This window comes from Laetiporus sulphureus, assembly GCF_001632365.1.
Source record: "Laetiporus sulphureus 93-53 unplaced genomic scaffold LAESUscaffold_6, whole genome shotgun sequence".
In the NCBI taxonomy this organism is placed as follows: Eukaryota; Fungi; Basidiomycota; class Agaricomycetes; order Polyporales; family Laetiporaceae; genus Laetiporus; species Laetiporus sulphureus.
The window spans coordinates 869,054-894,734 of NW_024468515.1; the positions used below are offsets into that span (position 1 = coordinate 869,054).

At 53.2% G+C, this 25,681-nt stretch overlaps 13 protein-coding genes across 13 annotated transcripts; 5 read left to right on the plus strand and 8 right to left on the minus strand.

Moving 5' to 3' along the window:
- Positions 1 to 319: 319 nt before the first annotated feature.
- LAESUDRAFT_473101 (uncharacterized protein) lies at positions 320 to 2,268 on the minus strand. Its single transcript, XM_040902606.1, has 4 exons — positions 1,870 to 2,268; positions 1,027 to 1,815; positions 554 to 968; positions 320 to 495 (listed from the first exon to the last, which is right to left on the minus strand). The coding sequence occupies exons 1-4, from the start codon at positions 1,958 to 1,960 to the stop codon at positions 453 to 455; spliced, it is 1,338 nt and encodes a 445-aa protein (XP_040767865.1). The 5' UTR covers positions 1,961 to 2,268; the 3' UTR covers positions 320 to 452.
- A 1,131-nt stretch (positions 2,269 to 3,399) lies between these two features.
- Positions 3,400 to 4,749, plus strand: LAESUDRAFT_722290 (uncharacterized protein). Its single transcript, XM_040908177.1, has one exon. The coding sequence runs from the start codon at positions 3,590 to 3,592 to the stop codon at positions 4,394 to 4,396; it is 807 nt and encodes a 268-aa protein (XP_040767866.1). The 5' UTR covers positions 3,400 to 3,589; the 3' UTR covers positions 4,397 to 4,749.
- Positions 4,750 to 4,903: 154 nt separating this feature from the next.
- On the minus strand, positions 4,904 to 5,968 carry LAESUDRAFT_722292 (uncharacterized protein; the record flags this gene model as incomplete). Its single annotated transcript, XM_040908178.1, has 4 exons — positions 4,904 to 5,109; positions 5,182 to 5,264; positions 5,299 to 5,414; positions 5,843 to 5,968. Coding segments are annotated over 4 exons (531 nt in total), but the record flags the coding sequence as incomplete, so codon positions are not given.
- A 1,682-nt stretch (positions 5,969 to 7,650) lies between these two features.
- On the minus strand, positions 7,651 to 8,198 carry LAESUDRAFT_722295 (uncharacterized protein). Its single transcript, XM_040908179.1, has one exon. The coding sequence runs from the start codon at positions 7,822 to 7,824 to the stop codon at positions 7,660 to 7,662; it is 165 nt and encodes a 54-aa protein (XP_040767868.1). The 5' UTR covers positions 7,825 to 8,198; the 3' UTR covers positions 7,651 to 7,659.
- A 20-nt stretch (positions 8,199 to 8,218) lies between these two features.
- On the plus strand, positions 8,219 to 8,482 carry LAESUDRAFT_756321 (uncharacterized protein; the record flags this gene model as incomplete). The annotated part of the gene is made up of 2 exons (XM_040912150.1): positions 8,219 to 8,268; positions 8,329 to 8,482. 2 exons carry the CDS (start codon positions 8,219 to 8,221, stop codon positions 8,480 to 8,482), a joined length of 204 nt encoding a protein of 67 aa, XP_040767869.1.
- Positions 8,483 to 9,086: 604 nt separating this feature from the next.
- Positions 9,087 to 10,825, minus strand: LAESUDRAFT_756322 (DUF676-domain-containing protein; the record flags this gene model as incomplete). The annotated part of the gene is made up of 7 exons (XM_040912151.1): positions 9,087 to 9,605; positions 9,662 to 9,821; positions 9,881 to 10,025; positions 10,078 to 10,132; positions 10,191 to 10,353; positions 10,410 to 10,513; positions 10,568 to 10,825. 7 exons carry the CDS (start codon positions 10,823 to 10,825, stop codon positions 9,087 to 9,089), a joined length of 1,404 nt encoding a protein of 467 aa, XP_040767870.1.
- A 194-nt stretch (positions 10,826 to 11,019) lies between these two features.
- On the plus strand, positions 11,020 to 11,869 carry LAESUDRAFT_741693 (DnaJ-domain-containing protein; the record flags this gene model as incomplete). The annotated part of the gene is made up of 3 exons (XM_040911150.1): positions 11,020 to 11,064; positions 11,240 to 11,727; positions 11,779 to 11,869. 2 exons carry the CDS (start codon positions 11,020 to 11,022, stop codon positions 11,714 to 11,716), a joined length of 522 nt encoding a protein of 173 aa, XP_040767871.1. The 3' UTR covers positions 11,717 to 11,727; positions 11,779 to 11,869.
- Positions 11,870 to 11,888: 19 nt separating this feature from the next.
- On the minus strand, positions 11,889 to 16,636 carry LAESUDRAFT_756323 (linoleate diol synthase; the record flags this gene model as incomplete). The annotated part of the gene is made up of 29 exons (XM_040912152.1): positions 11,889 to 11,897; positions 11,966 to 12,056; positions 12,115 to 12,194; positions 12,252 to 12,279; positions 12,333 to 12,415; positions 12,471 to 12,559; positions 12,614 to 12,643; positions 12,700 to 12,828; positions 12,883 to 13,051; positions 13,104 to 13,218; positions 13,287 to 13,375; positions 13,436 to 13,658; positions 13,712 to 14,129; positions 14,190 to 14,339; positions 14,395 to 14,410; positions 14,470 to 14,593; positions 14,646 to 14,708; positions 14,762 to 14,841; positions 14,894 to 14,995; positions 15,050 to 15,112; positions 15,170 to 15,406; positions 15,466 to 15,682; positions 15,738 to 15,802; positions 15,857 to 16,068; positions 16,123 to 16,204; positions 16,255 to 16,311; positions 16,367 to 16,408; positions 16,465 to 16,539; positions 16,592 to 16,636. The coding sequence occupies 29 exons, from the start codon at positions 16,634 to 16,636 to the stop codon at positions 11,889 to 11,891; spliced, it is 3,183 nt and encodes a 1,060-aa protein (XP_040767872.1).
- A 1,448-nt stretch (positions 16,637 to 18,084) lies between these two features.
- On the minus strand, positions 18,085 to 19,393 carry LAESUDRAFT_722300 (uncharacterized protein). The gene is made up of 5 exons (XM_040908180.1): positions 19,328 to 19,393; positions 18,881 to 19,271; positions 18,441 to 18,830; positions 18,175 to 18,378; positions 18,085 to 18,123 (listed from the first exon to the last, which is right to left on the minus strand). The coding sequence occupies exons 1-4, from the start codon at positions 19,371 to 19,373 to the stop codon at positions 18,258 to 18,260; spliced, it is 948 nt and encodes a 315-aa protein (XP_040767873.1). The 5' UTR covers positions 19,374 to 19,393; the 3' UTR covers positions 18,085 to 18,123; positions 18,175 to 18,257.
- Positions 19,394 to 19,580: 187 nt separating this feature from the next.
- Positions 19,581 to 20,705, minus strand: LAESUDRAFT_810404 (uncharacterized protein). The gene is made up of 4 exons (XM_040914218.1): positions 20,568 to 20,705; positions 20,454 to 20,517; positions 20,191 to 20,279; positions 19,581 to 20,131 (listed from the first exon to the last, which is right to left on the minus strand). The coding sequence occupies exons 1-4, from the start codon at positions 20,639 to 20,641 to the stop codon at positions 19,690 to 19,692; spliced, it is 669 nt and encodes a 222-aa protein (XP_040767874.1). The 5' UTR covers positions 20,642 to 20,705; the 3' UTR covers positions 19,581 to 19,689.
- A 213-nt stretch (positions 20,706 to 20,918) lies between these two features.
- Positions 20,919 to 21,712, plus strand: LAESUDRAFT_810405 (uncharacterized protein). Its single transcript, XM_040914219.1, has 2 exons — positions 20,919 to 21,055; positions 21,118 to 21,712. The coding sequence occupies exon 2, from the start codon at positions 21,208 to 21,210 to the stop codon at positions 21,592 to 21,594; it is 387 nt and encodes a 128-aa protein (XP_040767875.1). The 5' UTR covers positions 20,919 to 21,055; positions 21,118 to 21,207; the 3' UTR covers positions 21,595 to 21,712.
- Positions 21,594 to 22,079, plus strand: LAESUDRAFT_756326 (uncharacterized protein; the record flags this gene model as incomplete). The annotated part of the gene is made up of 2 exons (XM_040912153.1): positions 21,594 to 21,712; positions 21,773 to 22,079. The coding sequence occupies 2 exons, from the start codon at positions 21,594 to 21,596 to the stop codon at positions 22,077 to 22,079; spliced, it is 426 nt and encodes a 141-aa protein (XP_040767876.1).
- On the minus strand, positions 22,038 to 24,371 carry LAESUDRAFT_722303 (uncharacterized protein). Its single transcript, XM_040908181.1, has 8 exons — positions 24,294 to 24,371; positions 24,024 to 24,244; positions 23,815 to 23,965; positions 23,510 to 23,743; positions 23,346 to 23,452; positions 22,445 to 23,284; positions 22,168 to 22,379; positions 22,038 to 22,107 (listed from the first exon to the last, which is right to left on the minus strand). The coding sequence occupies exons 1-7, from the start codon at positions 24,325 to 24,327 to the stop codon at positions 22,353 to 22,355; spliced, it is 1,614 nt and encodes a 537-aa protein (XP_040767877.1). The 5' UTR covers positions 24,328 to 24,371; the 3' UTR covers positions 22,038 to 22,107; positions 22,168 to 22,352.
- Between the last annotated feature and the right edge of the window lie 1,310 nt (positions 24,372 to 25,681).

A 25,681-nucleotide genomic window follows, 5' to 3' on the forward strand; every position in this document is an offset into this window, starting at 1 on the left:
TGCATGAGGATTAATGATGACGGTTGTCGCCACAGGGTTGCGTCCGTAATCATCCAATCCACGCGCAAACCGTTTTGTAAGAAAGTGCGACAACACGCGGAGAGTATGCGAAGGTACATTTGGAGTATTCAGATACAGCCGCAGCCGCCCGGGCTGTGGGTCTCGAGGCTTGACGGTGGGAATTAACCGATAGGATGACGACGGTTAGTGCACTCATGGCTTCCAATGCGGCGAGGGAAGGGAAATGATGACTGAGTGTCCTTCGGTCTTCCTCTGCGCGGCAACGTCTGCGTTTACATGTACACACATGCAACGAATCGTGTCTAGCCCTCCCGCGAATATACGTAATGCCGCTCCCGATATCGTTCTTCAATCACGAATAAGTATGTTGAATACGATGTTGCGTCAGAAAATGACCGAAATGGCTGAAATCTGGATGAGCGCCTGCGCCCTTACAACGTCAGGACATTGCCGTAGTAGTCAATGACGCTGGTTCTGTAACAGTATAAGTCGCATCGTGGTTTCCATCTTGGACACAGAGCACGCAACGCACCGGAGAACCCCTCGCTTGTGGAGTTTAGGATATTGGGAAACAATTCGAGAACTCAGTCGTTGACCAAGTGGCTGAAGATCTTTCCATCCAAGGGAGAAATCTTGGAGTTGGAAGTCCACTTCAGCGAGAGCTTCGAACTGCTTAGACGATAGGAGATCATCTAATTGCGAGCTCGTAGCTGGTTGACTGAAAATGTCAACGCTATCGATACGTAAAGCATAGGTTTCAATGGACTGCTTTCCAGCCAGTGGTTTCTCGCTGCGGCCCATCAGAAGCACTGTGATCTGTCTGAGCTGGTTTGACGTGATGGTGGCCAACATGGCGTTGAGCCATCTAAGATAGACTGCGTCGAGATGCCAAGTCTTGAGTCGGAGTCGCAGCTTTTGGAGCTTTGAATTAGCTTTCAGAGCTACGCCTGAAATGCCAAGAAATCAGTCGGTGAGACGACGTCCGTAGGACTGAGAATCACTTGCCGATATCATGTCTAACAGCCTCTTCTACAGCAGAGCCAGCGTCTGCTTCGATTTGTAGTTCCAAGAGTGATCCGCCGGCAGAAGACAGCAATCGCTGAGTTTGCCAAGCATGCAATTGGGACATCATCGTGCGATCACCCTCCAGCTCAGCTACCTCCAGTGCGTCCAGCATTCGAGTGGAAGTCATAGATGGGATAATCTCATACGACTTTTCATCAATATGCAGCCGCTTGAGACTGACACTGCTCTTGCAGGCAGAATGATAGGACGAAACTCCTCCGACCGAAACAAGGCAACATTCCAATCCCGTAAGTCTTGGAAGAGCGGAAATGAGGCGATGGAAGACATTGATCGAAGGGAATTTGACGCGGTAAAGATGGAGTTGTGTGACAGAAGACAACCTGGACAAAGGAGCGAACGCGTCTTTGTGCATCTCTGATGGTTGCCAATCCGTGTAACGTATAGAAATTGAATCTAGCCGGGGTAACTCTCCTGCGAGCTCAGTGACTGCAGTCGAGAGGATTGAGCATCGGCTGGGGTATTGAGGTTCGATGCACAAACTTCTGGTGCGCTCTCGCAATGACGGTAAATGCGCCCTCGGTGATTTCAATAAATTCACGTAGCATCGCACGTCTGCTTGATTTCGGCAGAGTAGATGGGCGAACGACGTGATGCGACTCTCGAAGTACCATGAACGGCACACATGGGCGCATGCCTTCAATGTCTTGTTATCTCCTGATTCCATCTTGATTATGTGCTCCCACACTTCAGGTGGGAGTACGGGCAATGCTTCAGAGGATGCTCATCTCAGTATTGGAGAACTTCGAAAGTGGCAAGGCTTGCCTTGAGACGGGTCCTTCCTCACAAGATTACCGGTCTGCCATCGCTGACGCCAAGTAAAGTCGTCTTCTGCGTAAGTGCCAATGGACGACATGAGGATGAAACAACTTGCGGCCGTATTGGGGGGCGGTAGAGTGTTCCGGCTATCCTTCGAGAGTGGCCGTACTTATAGTATGAGCCTTCTGGCTCAGTTGATACATGGTAGATCCTGCCGTCCAACGCACCGCACCGACTCCTTGTGCCCACCGCGTGTCAGCGGCGTGTATATCATATCCCTCTCTTTGGGGATCTTCTGTCCCTCTTCTTTTGTGTATAATCTTATGGACCGTATTGCGCAATGGCTCCATCGGCACCTGCATCGTGATGATTGTACCTCGCGGACAAACCAGCCGAACTGCTCATATTGATAGCATTCGAATACTGCGGTTCGTAACTGCAGCACTATAAATAGTCATCCGAAGGGTGTGCTGCCAAGAAGATTGATCAGTCTACAACGAGACGTGTGGTACTTGAGATAACGCCTGTCCTTTAAACCAGCGTATCAGTTGTATAGCCCCTCAACCCACGTAATAATTTGAAATCTGCGATGGCGACCTCAGATCCGTTTCTTTTGAGAAATGTGCACCAAGTTCTATGAGAGTGAGGGAATCGACGTGAATTGAGTGCTGTCAATCGCACGGCGTTGCCCCACAAGCCAAGATCCACTGCGAAAGACCTGTTCGCCTCGTTGCAGGCGTATGCATCACATTACATGAGGGTGCGGACTGCAATGTAGCGTGGTGGCTTCCGTGTGATTCAGAGTGCGCATAGCTCCGGCCGAGGTTGAACCTTCATCGAATATTGTAGCGCCTATCCCAGAGAAAATATCGAAGCCAGGCATAGGGGCCTCAAGAACGGGGTAGACAGCCTCTAAAGCAACATAAATAAGTATTCGGCCAGAAGAATTCTTCGCGGAGTTAATTGCACTTCACCTGTGGGCTCATAGGTTGAATCGATAATGGTTATGCTCCCACAACTTGAAAGAAACAATATATCATAAAAAGCTGACAACCTTTCGGTATCTGTAACATATTATGAGACATCCGGAGAGCTGTAGACTCTGAGATTATGAGCAAGACCGGCCCTGCAACATTGTTTCATTGAATAGGAACGCCTCCCGAGACCAATAGCACTCCTTGCAGCAAGGTGATACGATTATGGTGGTTTCAACAGAACCATAGCAGAGGTTTCCAAAATCAGTGGTCTGCCTTGCACACGAATGACCTCGAAGAATTGATCACTATGCTGTGTTAGAACAGGCAGGGAGTGGCCCCCGCATGGCCCGGGTGGCGCCCGTTTGCTTGAGCGCGGTCACGTGATACTTTTTTTTTTCCTCCTGCTTTTGGAGTCGCTGTCAACCCATTCCTGCTGCTTGGAAACTCAGCCGAGTCTCCAACTGTTTGTCATCCTTATGTGAGTGAATAGAGCACACCGGTCACTTGGTCAATGAACAACAACGGCGAAGATTCATGCGATAGCAAGCATTATAGATGACCCTCCGTCGAAGAGCGCCGGTCCCAGAAGTCACCGCAGAAACCCGACGGCCGCGGCTTGCGGCGGGACGGCGACAGGCACAGGTCATTTTTACCTCCTCCTCCTACCACAAGGCTGACACTCACTATCGCTATACATGACGCCCGCCAGGCTTGCCTTGCTCTAATACTGGTTGTAGCATATTACCGCCATGTCCTCCGACCACCAAGTTGAATTTGGTCCCGAAGCCGATGTTGCCCCACCCACCGTCGCCCTACTCATCCTCTGCCTCTCAACGGGCTTCATCGATAGTCTTACCTTCGCCGCCACCGGCGTTTGGTGTGCTTTCGTCACCGGCACCACCGTACAGCTTGGGATGAACGCCCCCGGCCTCTTCGACGCCCTCACCTCGTCCCAACGGCCCACGTTCAAGCACGCCCTTTCCCGCTTCGTCGCATCCACCGCCTTTGCACGTATCGTGGCTTTATCGGGCTTCCTCTGCGGTGCGGCGGTCGGCTCGAACACACCTGTCCGCAATCTCTCTTTAACAGTCTCAGGCGCCGTGCAGGCCGTCCTCCTCGCATGTGCTGCAACGCTTGTGCTCCAGAGCCTTTCTGGCACGCCTGACCTGCACATCGGCCTCCCGCGTCCCCATGCGGTGCTCGCACTCGTTTCTGCTAGCATGTCTCTCCAAGCTGAGCTTGTCAGGCGTGCACACACTCCGTTTGGCACCAGCGTCGCGTGGACCAGTATCTGGCTTGATATGGTCGATTCGCGCTGCTCTCGCATGCAAAGGGCGAAAAAGGCGTCGGGCCTTATGGCGCTGGTCTCAGGAGCCGCAATAGGCGCACTGACCCTGCGATGGGGGCGATCGCCAGAGGAAAGCGATAGCGAGGCAGCCATACAATTGGCAAGAAGGGTCGGCTGGGGATTCGTGGTCGCGACGTTGGTCAAGGTTGTCGTCGTAGGGATGTTTTGGAGGAAAGAGAGAGCTGTTGGTAGGATACGTCTCGGATGAGACGAAACCAACGTACCCTCTGGCCCGCAAGTCCTCGCAGGTTGCGCTGTAACATCTGAGTGTCGCTCATCCATTAAACCTTACGCATTGATCACCTTGGAGGATCAGCAAGACCTTCCACAAGCGCGACGCTTGCCACGCATGGGGCTCCTGCTATGGGTTTACACAGAAGTAACGAGGAGGAGCCGAACGCTGCCCTGGGATAGGGAGTGTGAGGGAGTCGATAGTATACTTCTTGGCTGGGCGGTCCATCCGCATTTTTTTTTAGAAGCCGTCGCACTCATTGATGTCCCATTGAACGGCCTGTGCACATGAGGGAGGAGTGTGCTAAGATGCACGTAACCGTGTTCGCAAAACAGAGAGCCAAGGTAGTGAGCTGGCAGATCATCGTTTAACGTTTAACGTCGGATTCCAGAACCTCCGAGCTACATAGCAGAGACACGGTCACGTGATGAACACCGGGTCAAGCTCTGATCAATAGCTTGATTGCTGCGGTACTTTCTTTGGCTAGAACGAAAGATGTGTTGGAATCTGGGCGCGGAGCACAGATGTGAGAGGCCCCGGTGCGACCTGCGCCACCGGCGTGGGAGAGTAGTAGCGCGCGTGTATATAATAGGGCGCGGCTACAATGGGATGGGCCATCGGTTTGGCCCCGTGGAGCCATCTTCTAGAGAGCGGGCGACTCCCAAACTCCTGGCCGCACAACGGGCTGGCTGGGAAAGTCAACACAAACCGATCACCATTGACCAAGGGGCACTCACCGCAATCGATGTGAAACCACCAACTACGAGGCTCCTGCTGGGGACCAGGATGCTGGCTGGTGAGTAATCCAGTTGGCAGGTCAAAGGCTGGGAGCTGGGGCAGGTCGCTGAGGTGTGAAGGCTGCAGGGCAGCTGAGGGACAGGTGCGACCAAGCAGAGGTGGGATCAGGAGGTCGAGGGCAGGAGGGTGAGGGCCAGAGGGTTGACCGCGGGGCGCCGCTGCGGTGATACAAGACACCAGGCGCAGGGGGCGGGCACTGCGCGAGGCGGGCCTACCAGCGAGGCGAGGGCGGAGCAGGGCGTCAAAGGGCGGGCCGAGCGGATGCCGAGCGAAACAGGCCGGCAGTCCGACGAAGCGGCACAGCCACAGCACGCGGAGCGCCGAAGAAAAGCCGAGCGAGGCGCTTGCACGGAGCGCGCACGGAACGGAGACCGAGACCCGAATCCAAGGGGCGTCGGCACTGGCGTGCAGACCGAGTGAGCGACGAGCGCGTGGGGGCGCTATAGGAAGTCACCGAAAATGGGCACGTACGGGATGCGTATGGTACGGAGACCGGGACCCAAGATCAGGGGGTGCCGGGACTGGCGTACGGACCGAGGCGGGCAGGGAAGCACATGGAACGGAGACCGGCATCCCTGGGGACAGGGAGTGTGGTACAGGCGTGTGGCCCACAATGGGATAGACGCAGCAGTGGCTAGGTCGAGGGGGCGTGTTGGAATCTGGGCGCGGAGCACAGATGTGAGAGGCCCCGGTGCGACCTGCGCCACCGGCGTGGGAGAGTAGTAGCGCGCGTGTATATAATAGGGCGCGGCTACAATGGGATGGGCCATCGGTTTGGCCCCGTGGAGCCATCTTCTAGAGAGCGGGTGACTCCCGAATTCCTGGCTGCGCAGCGGGCTGGCTGGGAAAGTCAACAAGATGTATACCGCAACTCATGGAGATTGAATCGCGGATGAAATGATGGAAATATTCAATGAGATCTGTGCATTCGAAGACAGTTACTGGATACTTATCAAAATCGGGAGCAGAATGCGCGCGTTGAAGCTGTAGCAGCGCGATATCTAGGATCTTTTACCTAATTGCCAGCAAATCTGCAACACGTCCCATGAACAGGCGTTAGAGAGCGAAAAAAGAGTTATTCAAACAGTCCGCGTGAGCGAATGCACGGTGAACGTCATGAGATATGGTCTTGTATTTTGGACATCTTTGGAGGCCTTTCGTTTCGCAGTCAGACGCCCATGAAACAGTGAGGTTCAGCGTCACGGCGGATCTGTGTGGCTTTGTATCTTGATCGCGATTTTGAGCAATTCGGGGTCTTCGATGTCCGTGTACAACGGAACTACATATCCTGCTCGTGCCGTCGCGCCCAAACGTGCTGCCTTTGAGTTCGATTCAATGTGAAAGGAGACAACATGCTGCAGACTGATGTCCGGCATGGGCAAACCACCAAATGACAGTTGCCATAGAGGCCGCGCTGGTTATCGTCGCCTCTCGACTGTCTTGCAGAACGTTTGACGTGCGCAGCTGAGAGCGTGCGACGCGCTCTAATCAGCTGCGCCACGAGTAAACTTGGCTTGTGTGCCCAAACCTGCTCGGCACTGGCGCCATGTCCAGCGGGTTCGCATTCTCCTTCATTGTTCCCCCCTGCCTAGTTTGCAACCTTTCCTGGACTTCCCTGCTTTGCGCCGTCCTCTTCGAAGCTGCAGAATTTGAGAGGAGACTCGACAGGGACTCATAATTGCGAAGAAATATTCTTTGTCGCAGGGACATTCTGCAGGGAAGAGAGGGCAGGTGGTCGGATACGCCTCGAGTGTGGGTCAAAGCAGCATGTTCTCCACCTCATGTGGCCCTAGTCTATGCCGTAAGCGAACCGGGACCATTGTACATGCTAAGTCCATTGCAAAGCATTTAGATCACCCACATTCCTTATTGTGTAGGGACCATAGGTTCGTAAAGTCACCCTTTAATGACATGCACGCACAGCTCATGTCAAGCATTGCCCCCCGGCTTCATCTCGGCTACGAAATCCGGCAAATGACATGACACCCGTAGATCGTTGCAGATTGATTTCCGGATTGCGATGGAACTACCTGGCGCAGGTTTTGGCTGTGCAGTGCGTTCCGGTGCCGCACAAATGGTATCCACGGCAATGCCCTGTGAAAGACCTAATTGAATGCCTATGCACACGAGGAGGGGGTGTGTAGGGATATCTGCATTCGCAGCTATGTGGTGGCTATTCAAATGGTTGGTCTAATTGTCCCTAAGGCGCGCAAGAAGTAGAAGCCTTCACAGGCGACGCGATGAGGGAAAATGGTCAGCGGTCGTAGATTCGATAATGTCTAGACATATAGCAGGAAGGACCCAACGCATTTATGCGCAAAGTCGCTTGTATCGGCCAGAAGAAGAGTGCCGGTGGCCGCACGAATGCAAACGCGGTCACGGGTGCATAACCGAAAGTGGCAATTGTGCGGCGTGGAAGCGGCAACGGAAGGCTTTTGTCCTCATACTGCACATTGCTTGTGTTCTATTCGGCAACTCCTTTCGTCTGCATCCTCCCATTTGCCCTCTCGATGCCCCGATGTTCTCCAGTCTGCTTCGCGAAGCCCTCCGGTAACCGCGATCCCACGCAAGCGATTGTTCTCGCGCGCCTCCCCGCACAGGCTCATTGTTCTCTGCGTTCGCATTTGCTTTCGAGATCCCGCCGGCAGCGTGCCCACAAACTCCACTTAATTTTCATTTCGCATAGCTATCGAGACGCGTGCCACACCCGCTGTATCTGATATATAAGTCTCGCCCCCGCATCTTGCATTTCGCGACCGCCACCCACGCCCTTTCCCGGACTCACCTCGCTTCCGTTGTATCCTCATCCTCGTCTGTGACGACATTATATCAGCATTTTAGACCACTGTATTACCTCTGCACGTTCTCTTCGCTCTCGCCGCATCTGCTCCTCGTCCCAGCTCGCACATCCGTCGGTATATCGTCCACGCTCTCGTCACGCCCACATACATTAGCTACCCCACACCTATTCTCGTTTTTTCACCCACTACTACGACCGCCATGGCCTCTCGCTACCTCGCCGCCACCGTTTCCGAGATCGAGCGTCCCCAGTAAGTCTCCCATTCTCGTTCATTCTCATCGACCTGCTCGCTCACGACCTCGCGCCACAGCTTCTCCTGCAAAAAGTACCTCGAGCGGCGCATCGTCCGCGCATGGAAGTCCTTCAGCCAGAGGACCCGCAAGCCTGAGCGCGCGTCTATCCTCCCAGAAGACTTTGTCCTCATGACTGCCCGTCGGCGCAGCATCCGCTACAACCAGCACTGAGCACCGTCTCCACATGTCTCTGGGCTTAACACGTCCGCATGCATGCCTGCACGACATCCGGGTGCTCAGTCCGACAGCAGTCGAACTATCGGCTCGACGAGGGTCCAAGCACCCATGACGCCCCTTCGCCTCGTCCGTGGCTCCGAAATACCCCACCACCCAAACGCGCAGCGCGCTACCACATTCTTTTGACGTGGACGATGGACAGCTTTCTCGTGTAATGCCCATGATGCCCTTACCCTATTTGCATACCCTTGGATGCTATAATCATCCTCTAGCAACCGGACATCGCCATGTTTTGTAGATTAATGCCCCGTACTACGTTGTATGTGTGTATGTGTTCAAACGTTCTCTCTCAGCCTGGCGTGGGCTGTTGGGTTCGATACATGTACTGCCCTTGCTACCATACTGCTGCATAATGTTTAATGCACCATCCTGCTATCGCTATGGCACATAATGCATCTACTCATTGGTGAAAGGATGTCAGAGTAACTTAAAATGAAGTCCGTCTATGATAAGGACAACGGCCTTCCGACAGAAACGGAACGAGAGTGAAATCACACGCATACAACACCCCATAACCCGTCCAGCCACAACGCCCACTTCACATAACAAAATGGTCTGCCCAGTGCCTCAACACACCCTCGCCCAGCTTATGAAACTCAAATCGCTGCGGGTCTCGACAGATAATTGACCCATGCGCGTTCCGCACCGGATCTATGAACGCGCGCTCCTTCTTCAGCCCCGGAAGCGTGTTCAGCAACCGCACGAGCCGCAGCTGCACGTCCGTCAGGATCACATGCTGCGGCGCGCTCTCCCCCAGCTTCAGATGTGACTTCGACTTCGGATCTAGCCCAAGCTCAGGGTTTGGCGAGTCGTTACGAGGTGGAGACGGAGAGGAAAACGATGAAGGCGGGTTCCCGGGATCGTCCATTATGTCGTCAATGGCGCTTTCGACGCTGCGCTCGAGCCGCGCGATGACCTTTGCGAGGCGCTCGACGGAGGAGGGCTCCTTCTCGAGCAGCTCAAGCCGCAGCCGGGACGCGCGGGAAGCGAGTGCAAGTCGGCTCAGGACAAGCGCAAGGAAGAGCGGGATGATGACTGGGAGGGAGATGTAAAGCAGCTGCAGGGCCGTGAGTGTGAGCGATCCTAACAGAGCATAGGGTAGGGATCACGTACGATGTTGAAAGGAAAGGTAAATTGGAGTGCTGGCGGCAGTGGTATCTGGAAGCTCTTCAGCCATTGCAGTGTGAATCGCTTTGGTGGCGGTGGTGGCGGCAGCGGGGGATCTGGGAGTGAATAAGACTTGATTATAGGTGCGTATTTATCGTCTAGTTCTCTGTTGGGTTGGCGAAAGCCGTCACCATGTGGCTATATGCGCTTGAATGATGAACGTACATCTCTATGCCATTAGTCATATGGTTCAAGAAGATATCTTCCGCTTCGATCGCGGCTGTTGGGTATGGTACGGTGAGGTCATTGACCGCATTCGCATATATGCGCACGTCTTCGAACAGGCAGAGAGCTTGGTAGAATATACGATCTGCGTCATCTGTTAGCGGGGCAGATGGTGACTTTTACGATTCTGTATTCACCAGGGTCCGCCATGACCTCCAGCAGCGGCCGTCCATGTGCAGACCACTTGTCCACCTGAGCATAGGCACCAGTCAGCGATTCGTCCAACAGCAAGTATCATGTGCACACGCACGACCCAGAACTGCTCTCCCGTCCGCGAGAGCATCTTGGGCCCCAAGTAGGACGTCAGCGAGGAAAGCACATTGCGGTACCTCGGCAGGCCTATATGCGGTGTCGCGAAGGTGTTAAAGTTCACCGGCTTAACCTTGTCGAAGTATTTGCGTTGGTGCAGTACGCTATGTAGGCGGCGTTAGATAACAAGCATCGAACTAGATGGGAAACAGCGACGTACCCAACGGTGTACCGAGACACCAGCCCTCCAAGGCTGTACCCAGTGATTGAGAAGCGTGTGACTCTCTCGCCGGCGTCCTCGAGTCGCTTCACGGCCTCATAGATCTATATTGCACATGGATTAGCGTTCCGCAACACCGGGACAATTCCGCGACGGACGAGATGTAGTTCGGCTTGTATGTATAGAGCACTCACCTCGTCAGCGACCCGCTCTCCTCCCCAGTCCACTCCATCATACGTATGGTCCTCCCTATTTGTTTCCGCGAGCAAGACCTCCAATCGCTCGCCGTCCGGCCCTGGATCGGAGGAGGGTTGACCGCGCAACTCAGTGATCGTCCGGTGCAGCTCCGCGAGGTGGACGGGGTTGCCCCACATTCCATGCACGAGCACGAGCAAATGCACTGTCTCCGCAGACATGATCTGTTGTCGATGAAGGCAGGATAGGTCCGTTAGGAAGATGAGTGAGCATGGGGATCAAATTGCGTGCATAAATAGAGCCAACCGGGCGGGGCTGGTGCAGCCACCTTGGGGCCTGACGCGTCCCAGTGCCGCGCCCGGCGCAGCAACCATATTTCGTATCCGAGCGATTGCTAGTCATCTCGGCGATTGCTATGCATGCGGGAACAGATGAACTGATTGCGATGGCGAGGAACCGAGTCGGCTAAAGTGGCTGATCGGCGGCGAGCGCTGACTGCGCACTCACGCATCAACCATCTTCTCCTCGAGGTACGACAAACGCTCGAGCAGTGTCGGTGCGAGCCTATTAACGTTCTATCTGAGCTCCGTGCTCGACTGTCCATCTGAGTCCTTGTTCTTGAGTCCTTCGCCGAGGCTTCGACCAAGCTGGATAACAATGCTCTCCCCGATTACTACTTTATTCTCTCCACCTCTCCGTCTGCATCCGCGGACGAGATAAAGCTCGCATATCACCAGGCTCTTTTGCGCTTTCACCCTGACAAGGCCAAGCGTTCCACCCATTCGGAGGCGGCGCCCACAATTGACATTGGCTTGTTGAAGGCCGCCTACGAAACACTAACCGATCCTAATACCCGCTCCATCTACGATTCGTCAAGTGCCCAGAAGAACGCGACTCATATCGGGCCGCGTCCTGCGCAAGTAATTTCTCTGGAGGATTTCGAGCAGCCGTCTGATGAAGGGCCGCTGAGATGGACGTATGGTTGTCGATGTGGAGGGTTGTATGTGATCACGGAGGATGACATGGAGGCGGGTCAGCATCTTGTTGGCTGCATCAGCTGTTCAGAGGTGCTTTGGGTGGGTTATGAGCTAGCGGAGGGTGGCGAACACTGATCGCAATTCCTGTATGTCTGCTACGCCTCTGGGGTCACGACTTTGCTTAATATCCGTGGTAGAAGAGCAGAAAGCGATAGGGTTTCATTCATCGGTTATCATAAGATATATACATTCATACGAGTGGTTCAAGATCATGAAATTGCTAGCCGGGATCGATATGAAAAGACGTTCAATCGAACTATGGCAGATCACCAGGCACCAGTCAGACTGCTGCACTTTGCAACAGGGAGCCTGGATATGACGTACCTGCACTGCCATCGAGGACGCCCAAGGAACCAACTCCTGTTTGGATGACAGGTACAAGTAAGTGCTGGTCTTCGCAAGATCGGTCTTGAACCTACACGACGACACGTCAGCCTGGCTTGCATTTTGGTAAGACTTAGTGTAGGACTCACCTCTTCAACATGCCTGACTGTCCCGGAGCACGGCGAATATGCTTGGCCTCGAAGACTGCGCGAACAACTTCACCAATGATCTGCGCAAAACCCCCCTGTGAGATAAGATTTAAACAACAGTTCATCATACTGCGTACCTTGGTGGACAGCTCGGTGCCGAGACATCTGTAGAGAGTAGATCAATAGGTGCTGCGGTAGAGATATGGCAAATAGGCCACCTGGCAGATCCGTCGCCAACTAGGTATCGTTCGGTTGGGCTTCGAGTTGGGTTAACTGAGGTAGGGTCAACGAAAACGTGTGCCTGGTAATGGCATGAGTGAGCCTGCACGATTTTGTAATGAGGGTGAGATGCTCACATCAAGGCTTGCGTCAGCAATGTCCAAGAGGATCGTGGTATTGGCCGGGACAGCCTGCTTGCCGAGGGTCACGGTGCGTACGGCTTGTCCTAGATGAGACCCGTCAATCCTATGTATGGCGTCCATGGCGACAGAGCACGTACGGTATACACCACGGAACGGAGGATCGAGGCCTGCATGATCAACGTCATGAGCGGCGAAAATGTACTGGAAAGAGACTGATACATACGAAGAGCCTCCCTTACATATCCTCCCAGAGCGTTCTCATCTTTCGGGCTGAGTTTGATCTTAGCTGCCAGGCTCTGCACGTCCCTCGGCTTGTTCTCATCCAGATAGAAGTTGACGACGTGGATGATAGCTGCAAGCCGCCTTCAGGATGGTGGACGTGCGAACGCACGAATTGAAAACCTACATTGAGACATCTCCACAGTGGCACCGACCAACACCGCCAGGATGGAATTGGCAAGGGTATCCGTTGGAAAACCAAGCTGGGTCAAGCTCTCGATGAGCTCATCCTTGTCGCTCTTCTCCCGTCCGAGGAATATCTCCGCGATTGACTCCACAACTCCGATGATCGACAGCTATAACATCTCCTTATTAGAGCGGGCTTGATGTTGGAGGAGAACCACTCACGCGCGACGAGCCCCGAAGACCTGCCTTGATGAGCTGCAGCAGCTTGTCAATGTCGGTCTTCACTTTTCGCTGAAGGTTGAGAAGCTTTGACGCTTCGACGTCCAGGAACAGGAATCTGAGGAGTCAAAGGCCATGTTCGTCAGCAAAGTTTAACTTTGTGCTTGTTGGTGAGGGGGGACCCACGAATAGATATCGGATAGCATGTCAAATAGTTCCTGTGGCGTGTAGTCACCGTCTTTCGAGTCCGCTTTTGCCTTGAGGCGAATGCCGGCCTTTGAGATGCAAATCGTCAACATTGCGCCCGATTGAAAGACTCTAGGAAACAAAATCACCAGCGAGCTTGCCCAATGGATGGGGATGTACTTCAAGACATCTCGCACGATATCAACGTTCCTGGTCGATGTCCCAACCGATGTGTATGACTCGCGCTGCATGAGAAGCTGCGTCTTCTGGTAGAAATACTCCATGATCTTGCCCGAGAACTGAGAGAGCACGCCAACGATGGCGCTTTGCTCCTTTATCGCCCGAGCGGGATCATCTGAGGCGATGAAGAAGCTGCCGTACTGGGATCAGTAGTGTGGCCAACCCATCGCATTCTCCGCACTCACCCTTGTCCAGTAACCACACGTCCTGCACGGCTCGCGTATGGTACAGAGAATTGATCCGGGTTGCCAAGCACCTTCGCCACGTCCAAGTACTGGTTGAACTTCGGCAAGGGCGGAATTGTCCCAGGCTTTGCGAGACTGTAAGTCTGGATGTCTCCAAGCTTTGTCAAGACCGTCTGTATGGCCTCCGGCGTCATGAGAGGGAACCAGGTATACGTGCTGTCACTTGTGAAGTGGTTGGGCAGCGTGCGGAGGAACAGCTTGCCGAGCATACTGCCATATCCTGGGGCATCAGGGTCCCGCTGGCAATCAGCGAAGCCCCAGGAGGTCAGGTTGTACGGAGTGTAATCGGCGGTGAAAAACCTGTCGCCTCGAGTAAGAGCAATGGCATCGCTGAGAATGGCACGACTGATGGTGTACGCTAAGCATGAAGGGTAAAGATCAGTTGACATTCCCGGTAGGAAAGCCAGAGATGGCGCACATGGACACAAGCCTGCTCCCTCCATGACGGGCTTCGCGGCTTCTGCCTGCAAACCAACGTATAACTCTAGGCGATCAATATCGCCGTACAATTTCTCGGCGGCAGCTGCAACTTCTGGATCCGGATTCCACTCAAGGAAACTTGAATATCCTGACAAGAAGATGTTAAAGTCTTATCGCAAGCGGTCCTGCTGGGTGTGGCTCACTCTTCAGCCCAATGAACTGGGAAGGAATGGTACGGATTATTAGACTCATCAGGCGAATTCTATGAGATTACGTACCTGCCGGAAATCATTCAGGGAACAGCAACCCCATTTCCGGTTCGATTCAATTCCCATAATTTCATGCAGGCGCATGACGTGGGGAGTTCCACGAGCTTTGAAGGCGGCTGCCGGATGCTGGGTCCTAAGACGCGCGAGTGAGATCCTTAATGAATATTACAGGTCGAACCACGTACGCTGTCTGTATGATGGCAGCGAGATCTGCATCGTTGAAACTCCCATCGGCTTGACGCTTCAAGCTGTTGGAGGAATCAGATCGGCAAACTATTTGACTTCAACAAGCTGTACATACCTTCCGAACGTCCAATGAGTGATATCAGGCTCCAATGCCTGCAGGTCCTTCGCGGTTTTCTTGAAATCTGAGATTGAAATCTTTTGACAGTAAGTCCTCAGACGTACCAAAGTTGGAGGAACTCTCATTTACCTGATTCCATGTTTTACCGGGGAAAAATTTACCAAAGAGCGTCTCTATCCACTGCTCATCGTGCTGCGAGGTCGTAGCATGCCAGCGGTATAAGCAGTTGAACTGAGTAGCGACAGCACTTAGCATCCATGCCTACTTGCGCGCAAATTCACATACCTCAATGCTGCAAACGTTACCTCTGCCACGTTCAAACAAAGAGTGATCCATATCTCTGATCTCCTACAGCGCCAAGCACGACTGTCAACGAAGCAACAAATGCAGACAATCTCAACTCACTCCAAATGGATCCAAGCTCCAGCTGTTGCCATCCCGTACTAGTCCCAGGATCGCGCTGAAGTAGTCGGAGAAGACGACCGATGCAAACCAACCACAGTTTATCAGGCGCGCTGTTTGGAAGATCTCTTCATCTTGCGCCAGAAGAATCGAAGCACGCTTAGGGTCCTCTGATGGGATGAAGTCAGGATCGACGTATGTGCCTCGCTCGTTCAACTCGAGCAGCATTTTCGCGATATACTATTATAAGCAGTTCGGATGAGCAAATAATCTGAACTGCTCCAATGGACAGCACTTACATTATGGTTCCGGTTGAACATAACGAGAAGGACACAGACGGCCGGCGGTAGGAGGAGCAGCCTATCTTCGGCAAATGTATCAGGATAGATAAGACCGCGGCCATTGCGCACTCGAATCTTGTCCTGTGTATCTTGGTTGTTGCCGTACAATGGAGCAAGGTCTACATAGGACGACGTTTCGTTGATGTTAACGTTCTCGTGAGAGGTGCGGAAGATGCTTCGGCAGGATGTCAGATATCTACCTTAGTTTACACAGACGATATGCGACGCACCTATGAATGACGAGCGCAGCGAATGAGAACATCATGCTAGATAGACCAGCCGGATGCTTGACGAACTAGACATTATCAGTTAGATTGTGAACCTTACTCCAAAAGGAATAGTCGCTTACGGCCTCCCGCCTCAGTAGCGTGTCGAATACGAGACCGGCATCTGGCAACTCGTTCTGAGGGAGTGGATGCGTCTGCTGTACAGTCCGCGCATATGGGGTACCTGCTTTGCCTCTGTCTGGAACAGAGGCATTGTTGTTCGAGCCGTCCGCAGTGCGCCATGCATACTCGTTGCCTATGTATGTCAGGGGAGGATGTGGAAGGTCGTTGTACACTATCATGCATGTCAGAGAACCCGAAGAAGGCTGTGAAAGCATGAACTGCTCACAGAGTTCGACGACTTTAGTCGACAATGCTGCTCCCAGGGCACTCGTAGAATGCGTCGAGAGGAAGATAAGGATATGCTCGAGCTGCTATAATGTCAGCGTGATGCGACCAATCAGCGCAGGTGTTCACTAACCAACATCTTACGATCATCAATGCCGTTAGGATGCTTGAGAAGGTCGACCAGACCCTCCTACAGATGCGGCGTCACACAAGTGACTGTAGAATGGGGCAAATTGACGGCTTACCACAGTAGCAATGTCATCAGCAATGGGTCCTCCGTTCTTTACCTATTCGTATTGTCAGCATTTCCACGTTTGTATAGACTCTGGCATTATTATCATACCGATTCACGGCATTTCTGGAGGAGCTTCTCTCCCCGAGCACTGATGTCTTGATCAACGCGCGCGATGTCATGCTCCTGTCGTTTCACGCAATGAGACACACGTGCATGGTAATAAGCGTTATCTTACCACGGTTGAGGTGAACGACGATAGTCTGCTCAGTGTAGATGCCATCTGGGCTAGGCGCAATGACAGTGGGAGAGTGAGCTTCTCGCTTCGTGCCTGCCTCTATATATGAGGAGGAGAAGCGCTGCATGGCTGTAGACAGGCATGAAGGATCCTGGATCTGTCGTAATGTATTGCCCATCGTTCCCTTCGGACACGACACTACTAGACACATTCTCGTAGGGATTCCATGCACATGTCGCTGATATTCGGAAGAGTCGGTGGGATTTCCAGCAAACGAATGATCCCTGCTAGCGCATAGGCACGCGAAGATTGGTTGACGAATCTGATTTCCTTTAGTTGGCCGTCGGCAGTTCATAGGCCACAAGGCCGCCGGGAGAGGCGCTTCGATACTAATGTATCCTTCCATATGCAGAGGACATGCGGATCTGCGGTTCCGACTGGCACGTAAGCGGCAACAATGGCGTAGAAACTAGAACTGGTACGTTTTTATCTTCCTGATGGTTCCCGTGATTAATGTATCGTATTTGGGCGCAGCTCGTCTTTGACAGTTCAAACCTTCGAGGATCGTGACCGCCCTGTGTTGAGCCGGCAAGCCAATGGACAATTTCTGAGTCGCTGCAACGGATTCGCCGACATCAGACACATTATATGCGCACGTACTCAGAGCAGCTACCTGCGAGCGCTCCCAGACAGGTCGAGGCTAGGTTAGAATGTAGCGCTTCAGATTCCTCCATCCCATGTAACATCGGATAGGACCCACCCGACTATATGGAGTAATTGTCGCATTGATTATAAGAGATGGCTTGCGTACTCTCGGCCATGAAAGGAAACGACTTGCCAGCAATCACGAGTGCGGGAGACAACGCATAAATTTTCAAGACTCAGGTTGTGTGTCTTTGCTGCTAATTGGAATGGGACACACCGTAAAAAGTGTTCATCTCAGTGTCCATCTCAATGAAGATTTGGGTTTCGATCACGGACCATCGCAGTTTCCGGGCAGCGGCAGTAGGACGAATGTAGAAATAGGAAATCTCCTCACTGAGCTTGAGGATTTCTATGAACCGCCGTCAGCCAACCTGTAAAGCCACGATTCGTGCCATCCGTCGCTGTGACGTCGGACGAACTCCGCTTATCGACAAACCACTATGGTCGAGCGCTCGGATAGCAATTGAAAAGGCGGGGACTCGCAATATTCAACAGTCGCATGCAACTTACCCGGATTGAGAAAGATGGGCGTGGCATGCATAAGCCAGAATGGCCTATTCTAAGGAAGCATCATACGGCCAGAGATACCGGGCCGCCTCTAGAAGACGATTCCGTTCGTTTTAGTAGGCAAGCTTCCATGTCACTCACACAGCGCGAATCCGTCGTCAGTCGGAAGCGAGAAGCATGACATGAGCGTGGCTTTGAACTTGTCCGATTGTAGTAGTAACCGAGAACGCCAAGCGACCACACCTATGTAGTCGCGGGAACACACCAGTTCTTTCGTCCTTATTCGAGTCCTCTCATCGCAATCGATCTATGTCCGCCCGCTAATTTCATTCATTCGCAGTTGGCTGCCACACTTGATGACACACACGCACCTCACTCAATCGCAGCTTTGACAAGGCTTGAAATTTAAATAATCGGAATGTCCATTGGTCCGAATGCACCAACACAATCTACATCACGCTGTGGCGACCGCCAGCGGTGGCACATCGAATTTTGCGCACAGCTCGTCAAACAAATCTGCCTTACGGTCGACGTCGAGTACCATCGGATAGCTCGGATATTGGCTCTGCAGTTGACTGAGGCAGCGCGGTGCACAGTCATCATCCAACTTATGCCAAAAATGTCTGGATGTGCACACCTGAATAGCTGGTCCGCTTCCGCATGCTTCGAGGTACCCAAGCCCGCCGCGACGGTCATCGCAGCGAGCGTCTCCGCATCAGGCTTGCCGCCCAACTGTGATACGGCCTCCTCAAAGTCGCACTTTGCTGCTGGAACCTCACCGCGTAGCAGGCGCGTGACCCCGCGCGCGGTGAGCAGATGTGCAGAAGAGAGCGAGGGATTTCCAAGCTGCTCGGTGTAGAAAGAATTGCAGTCGGAATAACCATCCTTGCCAGTGACGAGGCCGATGGATGATTCGATGAGTTGCAAGAGCAGGTCGTCCTCCGACCATCGCTTGGCCTGATCGAACTCCTTGCGTGCAAGGTCAGGACGATTGATTGACAGGTATATTTGAACTGTGAAAGCGACACTGTAAAGTGATTGGTGAACGAGTCGCGAAATGACAGATGAGAGACGCACGCCTCGAGGTTCTGAGTACTCGTCCCCGCGCCGAGAGTCTCCAAAGCCTCCTCAACTTCGCCAGCTAGCGCAAAGGCAGTCCCAGCAAGCACCCGCACCATGCCCTTCTCATTCTCATCCGCATCAACGTCCTCGCCCTCAATCTCGATGCAGAGATCCCGGAGCTCCTCGAGCGACGTGTCCTTCTTGTCTGCTGATGAGGCCACGACGTAGCGAGCGAGGGCGGATACCGCCTTTAGCGCAACATTCTCCGTATCCTCTGGGACTACCTGTGAGACCGCCTCGGGCTCGTTGAGCGCGATGTGTGCACGAGCCTGGTATACGAGAATCGGTGTGTAGTCCGGAGAGCCGGGGTCGGGTAGCGTGAGGTTTACTAGCGACTTGTATGCGCCTGATTCGCACAAATTTCAACGACTAGTAACACATATGAAGCGTCGACCTGCATACCAAGGATGAACTGCTGTTTGACATGGTACAACTCTGAGGAATCCATTGTAGCGTGGCGGTTCAGGTCGACTTCGATCGATATAGGCGCCCGTATGTCGTTGTGCTTGGCGTGCTTGAGTGACCTCAATGTGGCCCTCGGGCCTCGACACGCTTAGTCGTCCATAAGCCGCTTTCATAGGCTTTTCTAGTTTGCGCGCTACTGCTCATACGTTCGGCCATAGAGTCTCGCAGCCAACTTACCCGCTCGTGAGGTCGAGATCAAGGTTATCTAAATATCGTTCTGGTATTGCAATGGTATCATACATGCGTGTCATATGCCAAATGTCCGAGTCTATGTCTAATCCAACTCCTGCGAGAATGAGCTACTTCACAGGGGCCATTTGGGTCGGACGCTCTACCAGCACGGTGATCATCTGTCCCTTGATGTACGAGCAAAGCGGATGAGCCTCTTCCTCAACCGTGATCTGCACATACCCTCCACATCCCAGAACGCCACTCTGCCCCTGCTTGCCATTCGTCTGCGGCGGTGCACCAACCGGGGCCGTGTCGGGCTTGTGCTTCTTGCTAACACCGGCAACCCAATGTGAAAGGCTGCTCTGTGTACGCTTCAGCGGCTTGGCACCTGCAGGCGCGGATGCATTGCATATCTCTGGCTGCGGTGACGGCGGGGTCGTAGAGGTAGGAGAGGGACTTGGTGGAGGTGGTTGTGGGACGGAGGAGACGATGACACGCCTCTTGCTGCAGTCACACCGGAACGTTTCCGTCCAGCATTTAGCGGTGAGAGGACGTGCGTGGACGTTGTTGCTGGTGAAATAATGAGAGTCAGCATTCAATTGAGGAGCACAGCCGATATGCAAACTCACCTGTGAGGATACTCGACAATATTGCGGAGCTCAGAGGACACGAGCTTCACCCGCTTTGCTGCAGGAATGGACGGATCCGCGATGATCGACTATGCGCCGTGGAAATTGACATATGGCAGATGTTGCGAAGAAGCTGCGCGTGCCTCTTGAAAGGCCCCGAAGGACGCGGCGAGGTCATCACATAAGTCGTCCCCGCTCTGGTACACGGAGCATATGCATTCGCGATAGGCAACTGCTTGTTCCTCATGACCATCCAGACCGACTTCGGCTGCCTTTCTTTTCCCAAGCTGAGACCTCTTCGCAAGTTCCGTTCTCATTGCCTCCGTACTAGAAGCACAGTGAGCACTCCGAGATACCGTGTGGTTGCTCGTACGTACCTGATATCCGACTTGGAATCTGCCGGTGGCATCGGACTAGGTGTCTTCCATGTGTTTTGGGTTCGGTCGATCATGGGTGGTACAGCCGCGCAGTTCTTCCACACTAGAAGATTCGGAACTGTTTTTAGAACGGAAAATGAATGTAAGCCGCATAGTCAGCGGGAGATGAGGTGCGAAGCGACGTGTCGAGACGCGTTGCGTGACGCAGTCAGGTGGTGTGACAGACGCGATGTGTCACATCTCATCTAGTGATCGCGTGACGGCGTCGACTCCTACGACACAGCTCGAGTTGACGGAAATTCGGTTTTAGCCTGCGTTGATCGCAGCCCATAGCTCCAGTTTCCATGTATTATCATGCAATGCAGTAGGTTGAAGTGCTCTTGAGACGACTATATGCGTCAATTGCTATGCTCTCGAGACCTAGGTCGAGGTTGGCGATTCATCTACCAGAGATTCCTCCGCGCCCGCTCATGCATCGAACTCCTACTGTGAGGGTCACAATGTCACTCGGTGAAACTGTCTTGGACACTACATTCATCTTTTGGTACAGGTCTCCATTTCGGACGTCACAAGATCCTAACGTCATCGCCACGATTGCTTCCGCAGTCCCGCTGTGGCCATCCGACGTGCCCGATGGACGATGAGAGTCTCAGCCTCATACATAGGTTTCATGCTCTGGCTTGCTGTCCCGAAGTACTTGGTGGGAACAGGGGCCTGCTTACGATGGTTGAAGAAAATTCTAGATACTTCAAGCCGTCTCAAAATCTTGGACTTGTTTTTCCCCCTAAGATTCGGAAGCGCCTCGAACTCCAAGCCCCGCATCTACCGCATACGTGCGACGATCATATACGCTCACCGGTCTCCGATATTACACTGCTGTGGTCCGCAGCGGATTCATTTTCGCTCACGGACCATCGCACCGACCGAAGAGGTTACCCGACGATGCGGCAATATTTCGGTTGAGTTGCTCAGCCACACACAGCCACATTGGCGCGGCACGGGCTGCGCGCTCTCGATCGCCCCATAATGGCGGCGGGGCCGGAGGCGAATGACGTTTTGGTCGAAACCAACCGGTCTGTGTTCATTCTGGACGATTTTTTCCGGATCTCGAAGCACGGATCTGCTGATGTCTCTAGGTGGAACGGGTGCCACTTCGGCCCATTCCAGTGCTCTATATATTGGCTCACTCATCACAGATGAGCCAGCACCATTCGCTGTTCCGTCTCTCTTACCCTCACGACTTATATGCTCACGAACATCGAATCGGATATGCCGCATACCATTAATACCATGCCATCCTCTACGACCCGTCATGTCGAGATAAATGATACCCCGTTTCCGCAAAGTTCTCCTGTGGACGAGAGTATGCCGATATCAAGGGAACTACAGGGTGCAGAGCGCATTCTTCCTGGCGAGCGCACCGTGCGGAGGAAGAAGAGTTCATTTGACCTGCGCGACATATACCTCAGCGGCGGACCAGTTTATGCCACCGAGTACGATACGGAATTCTGATAACGCACTCGATACTCATGCAGACTCTGTGAGTCCACAATCTCCACGTTCAACATCTATCATGATTACTCACGTTTGCGTTCATTAGACCGTCATGGTGGCGGACCACTTATGACATTCACGACCCGTACGATATTGATGACCGCTCTTTGTGATTGCTCACTGTCTTTGTATGGACTCTCCCATTAAACGGAACTCGAGTTGTATCGTTAGTAACGCAATGTATCGTACACTTGTAGGTCGGATGGAAGCAATAGGACGGCAGAGTCGATCCTAATCCTCGAACAATGGTCTGAATGTCTGTGATAAGACGAATCAGCTGCATTTTCAAAAACTCCGATACCAGAATGAGACAGAGTCCTCACCCTCGTTCCAGCTTCCACCTGTGTGGCCTGCATCTCTTCGTAAATATTAAGACTGCCTTCCCTTTCACCCTCATCGTCCTGTCCACTCAGCTTATCCTCCCCTTTCCCATCCCCAAAGTCCACCTCCTCCCCCTCTCCCTCCAGCATATCCGCAAATTCCTCTGCAGTCATGTTTTCAATCCCCAATCCTGACGACCTGATTGTATACTGGTCTGCCTGCGATAGCTGGGTGCCGGGCAGGAACAGCGGTTCCTGCGTGCGCGAGAGAGGTGTATGTGACACTTGCGACATTCCGGGCCTGATCAGCTCCTCTTCGTATGGCTGCGAGGATGGCAGGAAGAGCGGCTCGTGTTGTGGTGACGCACTTGCGGCCGACGCAGCTTGAAAACGAGGAAAGGATGGAGGAGGCATCAATTCGGGAGAGAGCACTGATGCCGGCGGAGGGAATGATGCAGGCCGTGGGATGGACGCGGGCGGTGGCATTGAGCCTTCTGGGTATACAGGCCCGCTATTGGAAGACTGCGTGGCCCGCGATGGCCTCGAGGGAACAATCGTACCTTCTCTCGAACCTGAGCCTGAGCGAGACGTTGTGACGCTCGGCGCTGTATCGTCCTCGCGCGGCCGCTTCTGCCCACGCGGTTGTGCATTCGGAGTCGAGGCCATGACAGAGGTGCCCCGCCTCCCTGTGCGCGGGCCCGTTTCTCCCCGTGCCTGCGTGGTGGCAATCACAAAGAGCATTTCGGACACATCGCCATCGAGATGGATGAAGATTGGCTCGGCCGGGTCGGTGAAACTTATCTCAAGTGCCAGAGAAGATGCTTCTGCGAATGCGATGGTAGCCTATATGCGCGTCGAAGGGACATTCAAAAGTGTTCAGCGTACATATATATACGATGCTTACATTGAATTCGCGGAGATGGAAGGCAATCGTTGTAGGCACCTCATAGATCTCATAATTGTCAAACTCCTCCGCACTGATTGTCAGCTCTGTCGCCAGCTGTGCCCTGCCTTCTCCGGTCACTCCCATTAATACGACTACCGTCTATCGCGACGAAGCGGACGCACCCTTCGAGTCGATTGACGCCTCGATGCTCTTGACCTCCACGTCCGTTTCGCCAAAGTTCCAAATCAGCTGCGGATCGCTCTTCGGGCCCTTCACAAAGGGGAAGTGCTCAATCATATCCCGCATCGCACGGGGACCGACCGCCAGCCGCGACTGAAATGTCGGGTCAGGGATACTTGGCGCAAGCAGAGGCGTCGTCGGAGTTAGCAGCAACAGCCGGTGGGTTTTCACGACACCTGTGGATGCACGTCAGTGGGCATCGCCCGGCGACCTGAGTGGACGGCGAGCAGATATGGCGCGGAATTACCGTGTTTGCAGTGGAGACGCACAGTCAGTCTGCTCTCTAGGGTATCCTCATCGTCTGGGCCGCCGGCGTCGCGATCCCCATCTGTTATGGAGAGCTCGCATTTGTCGACCGACTTCTCCACCGTCCTATGTTTGAGTATATAGAGCAAATTCTGATACACAAGTGTGAATGTTTTGAGAAATGTAGCAGATCACGTATTGCGCCCGAACCTTTGCGATCAGCTGGCCCATAACACTAGGCACCTCATCGGCATCCTCACCAGACGCCTGGCCACCAACTTTATATCTGGAGAAGAACTGTTTGCCATATTTGAAGCGACAATAAGCAGACTTGGAAGAATTGGTGATAGATAGAGCAAATGTATCGGGCGTCGCGTAAACGACGAGATCCTCTCCGTATCGCGAAATGCAGGTCAACGCTCTGGTGAGTTCTGATGGTATAGGTGAGTACAGGTTCGCCAAAAACTTTAGAAACCGCACGCTTGAGCGAAGTTACATCCAAAGTGGCCTGCATACCCTTCTAACGTACACAGACAAAGTTAAACTTGATGGATAGCGTATGGAATTAGAAAATGCGAAACGCTCTCGCGTGCTTCGTGATGTGACTAACCGCGTTACGCGACGCGTTAGGTCACGCTCAATGGCTACCGCGCAAGTGAAACAGCTCCTCCGATGCGCCATCCATGAACGTACTCGAGCTGATGACACAGGATTAAGAGCATGGAGTAATAACGATCAGGATGAGCATGAATTTAAATTGGTCCACGAATTTCAGGAGCGCAGTCTATACTGAACATGGAAATACGGAAAATTGAATCTAACTGACTTGACAGTCAGCCATAGGAACCGCTGATAGGATGAGGAATGATCTCGAAAATTCGCGAGCGGTTTGAGGGTGTCCAGCGTGGCTGAAATGCCCGGTCTCGGGTTGCGCTCATCATATTATACCTTGGAATGCTTCAGAGGAAGCGCAAAATTGGTTCTTCGAGGAAACGCGTACTATCGTTCCTTTCTAGACATTGCAACCGCTGGACCCCGCCATTAATTGGTTAAGTAGACTGGGATCGGGAGAGACTTGCCCATTATACGCGTGTCATGCCACGGGGTCAGCCTCCGATCGAGGAGCGGCACCGATTGATTGTTCAGGATGCTCTTGAAGGCGATCGTGGACGCGGTAATATCGAGCTCTCGAATGAGCGGTAGCTCATTTATCACAAGCTGAGGTTAGCGTCCCGAATCCTCAAAGTGGACCTCGAGACCGAAAGCGTTGCTGTGACAGAAGATGGCGCATGCTTGGCTCTCCGAAAAACCTCCTTCATTCAGTCAGACTGGCGTGTGATCCTGATGCGACTTTTGTAGCCTCGGGGATCCGAGTGCATTTGAGCGGTAATAGTGGGAGCAGACTCGTGTGATCGTATTATTTCCGTCAAGATCTCTGGCGGGAACTGATTGATTGGAGCGTGTATTCCATTGATAGCGCAAGCGTGCCCTCCAATCTCTTCTTCTATGTTCTTGCATATGATCGAACCGTTCGTTTGCCAACCGAAGATGCGCTGAGGACACCAAGCGATATAGCTGCCGTTCCAGCAGCAGGAGTTCGTCATTCTCAGACGAAGATTACAAGTGCACGTACTAGCAATGATCCGACAACGCAACGAAGGGCTGCAGATAACAGAGGAAAGTCCCGAGAATGATGAACTCAATTAGGCCTGTGTGTTGGTAGAGATGCTTGGTGAGCGATAAGCACCCAGAAGCATCATCAGCAGAAGAGACAAAATCAACATGGCTAGTCCCGATATCTTGCCACCACGGGCCCAAGATCTCGCTCAACAGTACTGTCTAGTAGTTACCGTGCCGGCGGTACAGGT

Bases quoted from the DNA above. Each gene is read 5' to 3' on its own strand.
- LAESUDRAFT_473101 (XM_040902606.1), bottom strand. From the start codon at position 1,960: ATGTCGTCCATTGGCACTTACGCAGAAGACGACTTTACTTGGCGTCAG. The intron at 1,816-1,869 runs GCAAGCCTTGCC...CATCCTCTGAAG, and splicing joins GAGGAAGGACCCGTCTCAAG to CATTGCCCGTACTCCCACCT. The intron at 969-1,026 runs GCAAGTGATTCT...TTGGCATTTCAG, and splicing joins GGCTGTTAGACATGATATCG to GCGTAGCTCTGAAAGCTAAT.
- LAESUDRAFT_722290 (XM_040908177.1), top strand. From the start codon at position 3,590: ATGTCCTCCGACCACCAAGTTGAATTTGGTCCCGAAGCCGATGTTGCC.
- LAESUDRAFT_722295 (XM_040908179.1), bottom strand. From the start codon at position 7,824: ATGAGCCTGTGCGGGGAGGCGCGCGAGAACAATCGCTTGCGTGGGATC.
- LAESUDRAFT_722300 (XM_040908180.1), bottom strand. From the start codon at position 19,373: ATGGATTCCTCAGAGTTGTACCATGTCAAACAGCAGTTCATCCTTG. The intron at 19,272-19,327 runs GTATGCAGGTCG...TGTGCGAATCAG, and splicing joins CAAACAGCAGTTCATCCTTG to GCGCATACAAGTCGCTAGTA. The intron at 18,379-18,440 runs GTGTGCACATCC...GCGCTGCCTCAG, and splicing joins GAAGCGGACCAGCTATTCAG to TCAACTGCAGAGCCAATATC.
- LAESUDRAFT_810404 (XM_040914218.1), bottom strand. From the start codon at position 20,641: ATGATCGACCGAACCCAAAACACATGGAAGACACCTAGTCCGATGCCA. The intron at 20,280-20,453 runs GTCGGTCTGGAT...CACGGCGCATAG, and splicing joins GGAAAAGAAAGGCAGCCGAA to TCGATCATCGCGGATCCGTC. The intron at 20,132-20,190 runs GTGAGTTTGCAT...TTATTTCACCAG, and splicing joins ATTGTCGAGTATCCTCACAG to CAACAACGTCCACGCACGTC.
- LAESUDRAFT_810405 (XM_040914219.1), top strand. From the start codon at position 21,208: ATGAGAGTCTCAGCCTCATACATAGGTTTCATGCTCTGGCTTGCTGTC.
- LAESUDRAFT_722303 (XM_040908181.1), bottom strand. From the start codon at position 24,327: ATGCAGGCCACTTTGGATGTAACTTCGCTCAAGC. The intron at 23,966-24,023 runs GTTCGGGCGCAA...CTTGTGTATCAG, and splicing joins TGGGCCAGCTGATCGCAAAG to AATTTGCTCTATATACTCAA. The intron at 23,744-23,814 runs GTAATTCCGCGC...GTGCATCCACAG, and splicing joins GCGTCTCCACTGCAAACACG to GTGTCGTGAAAACCCACCGG.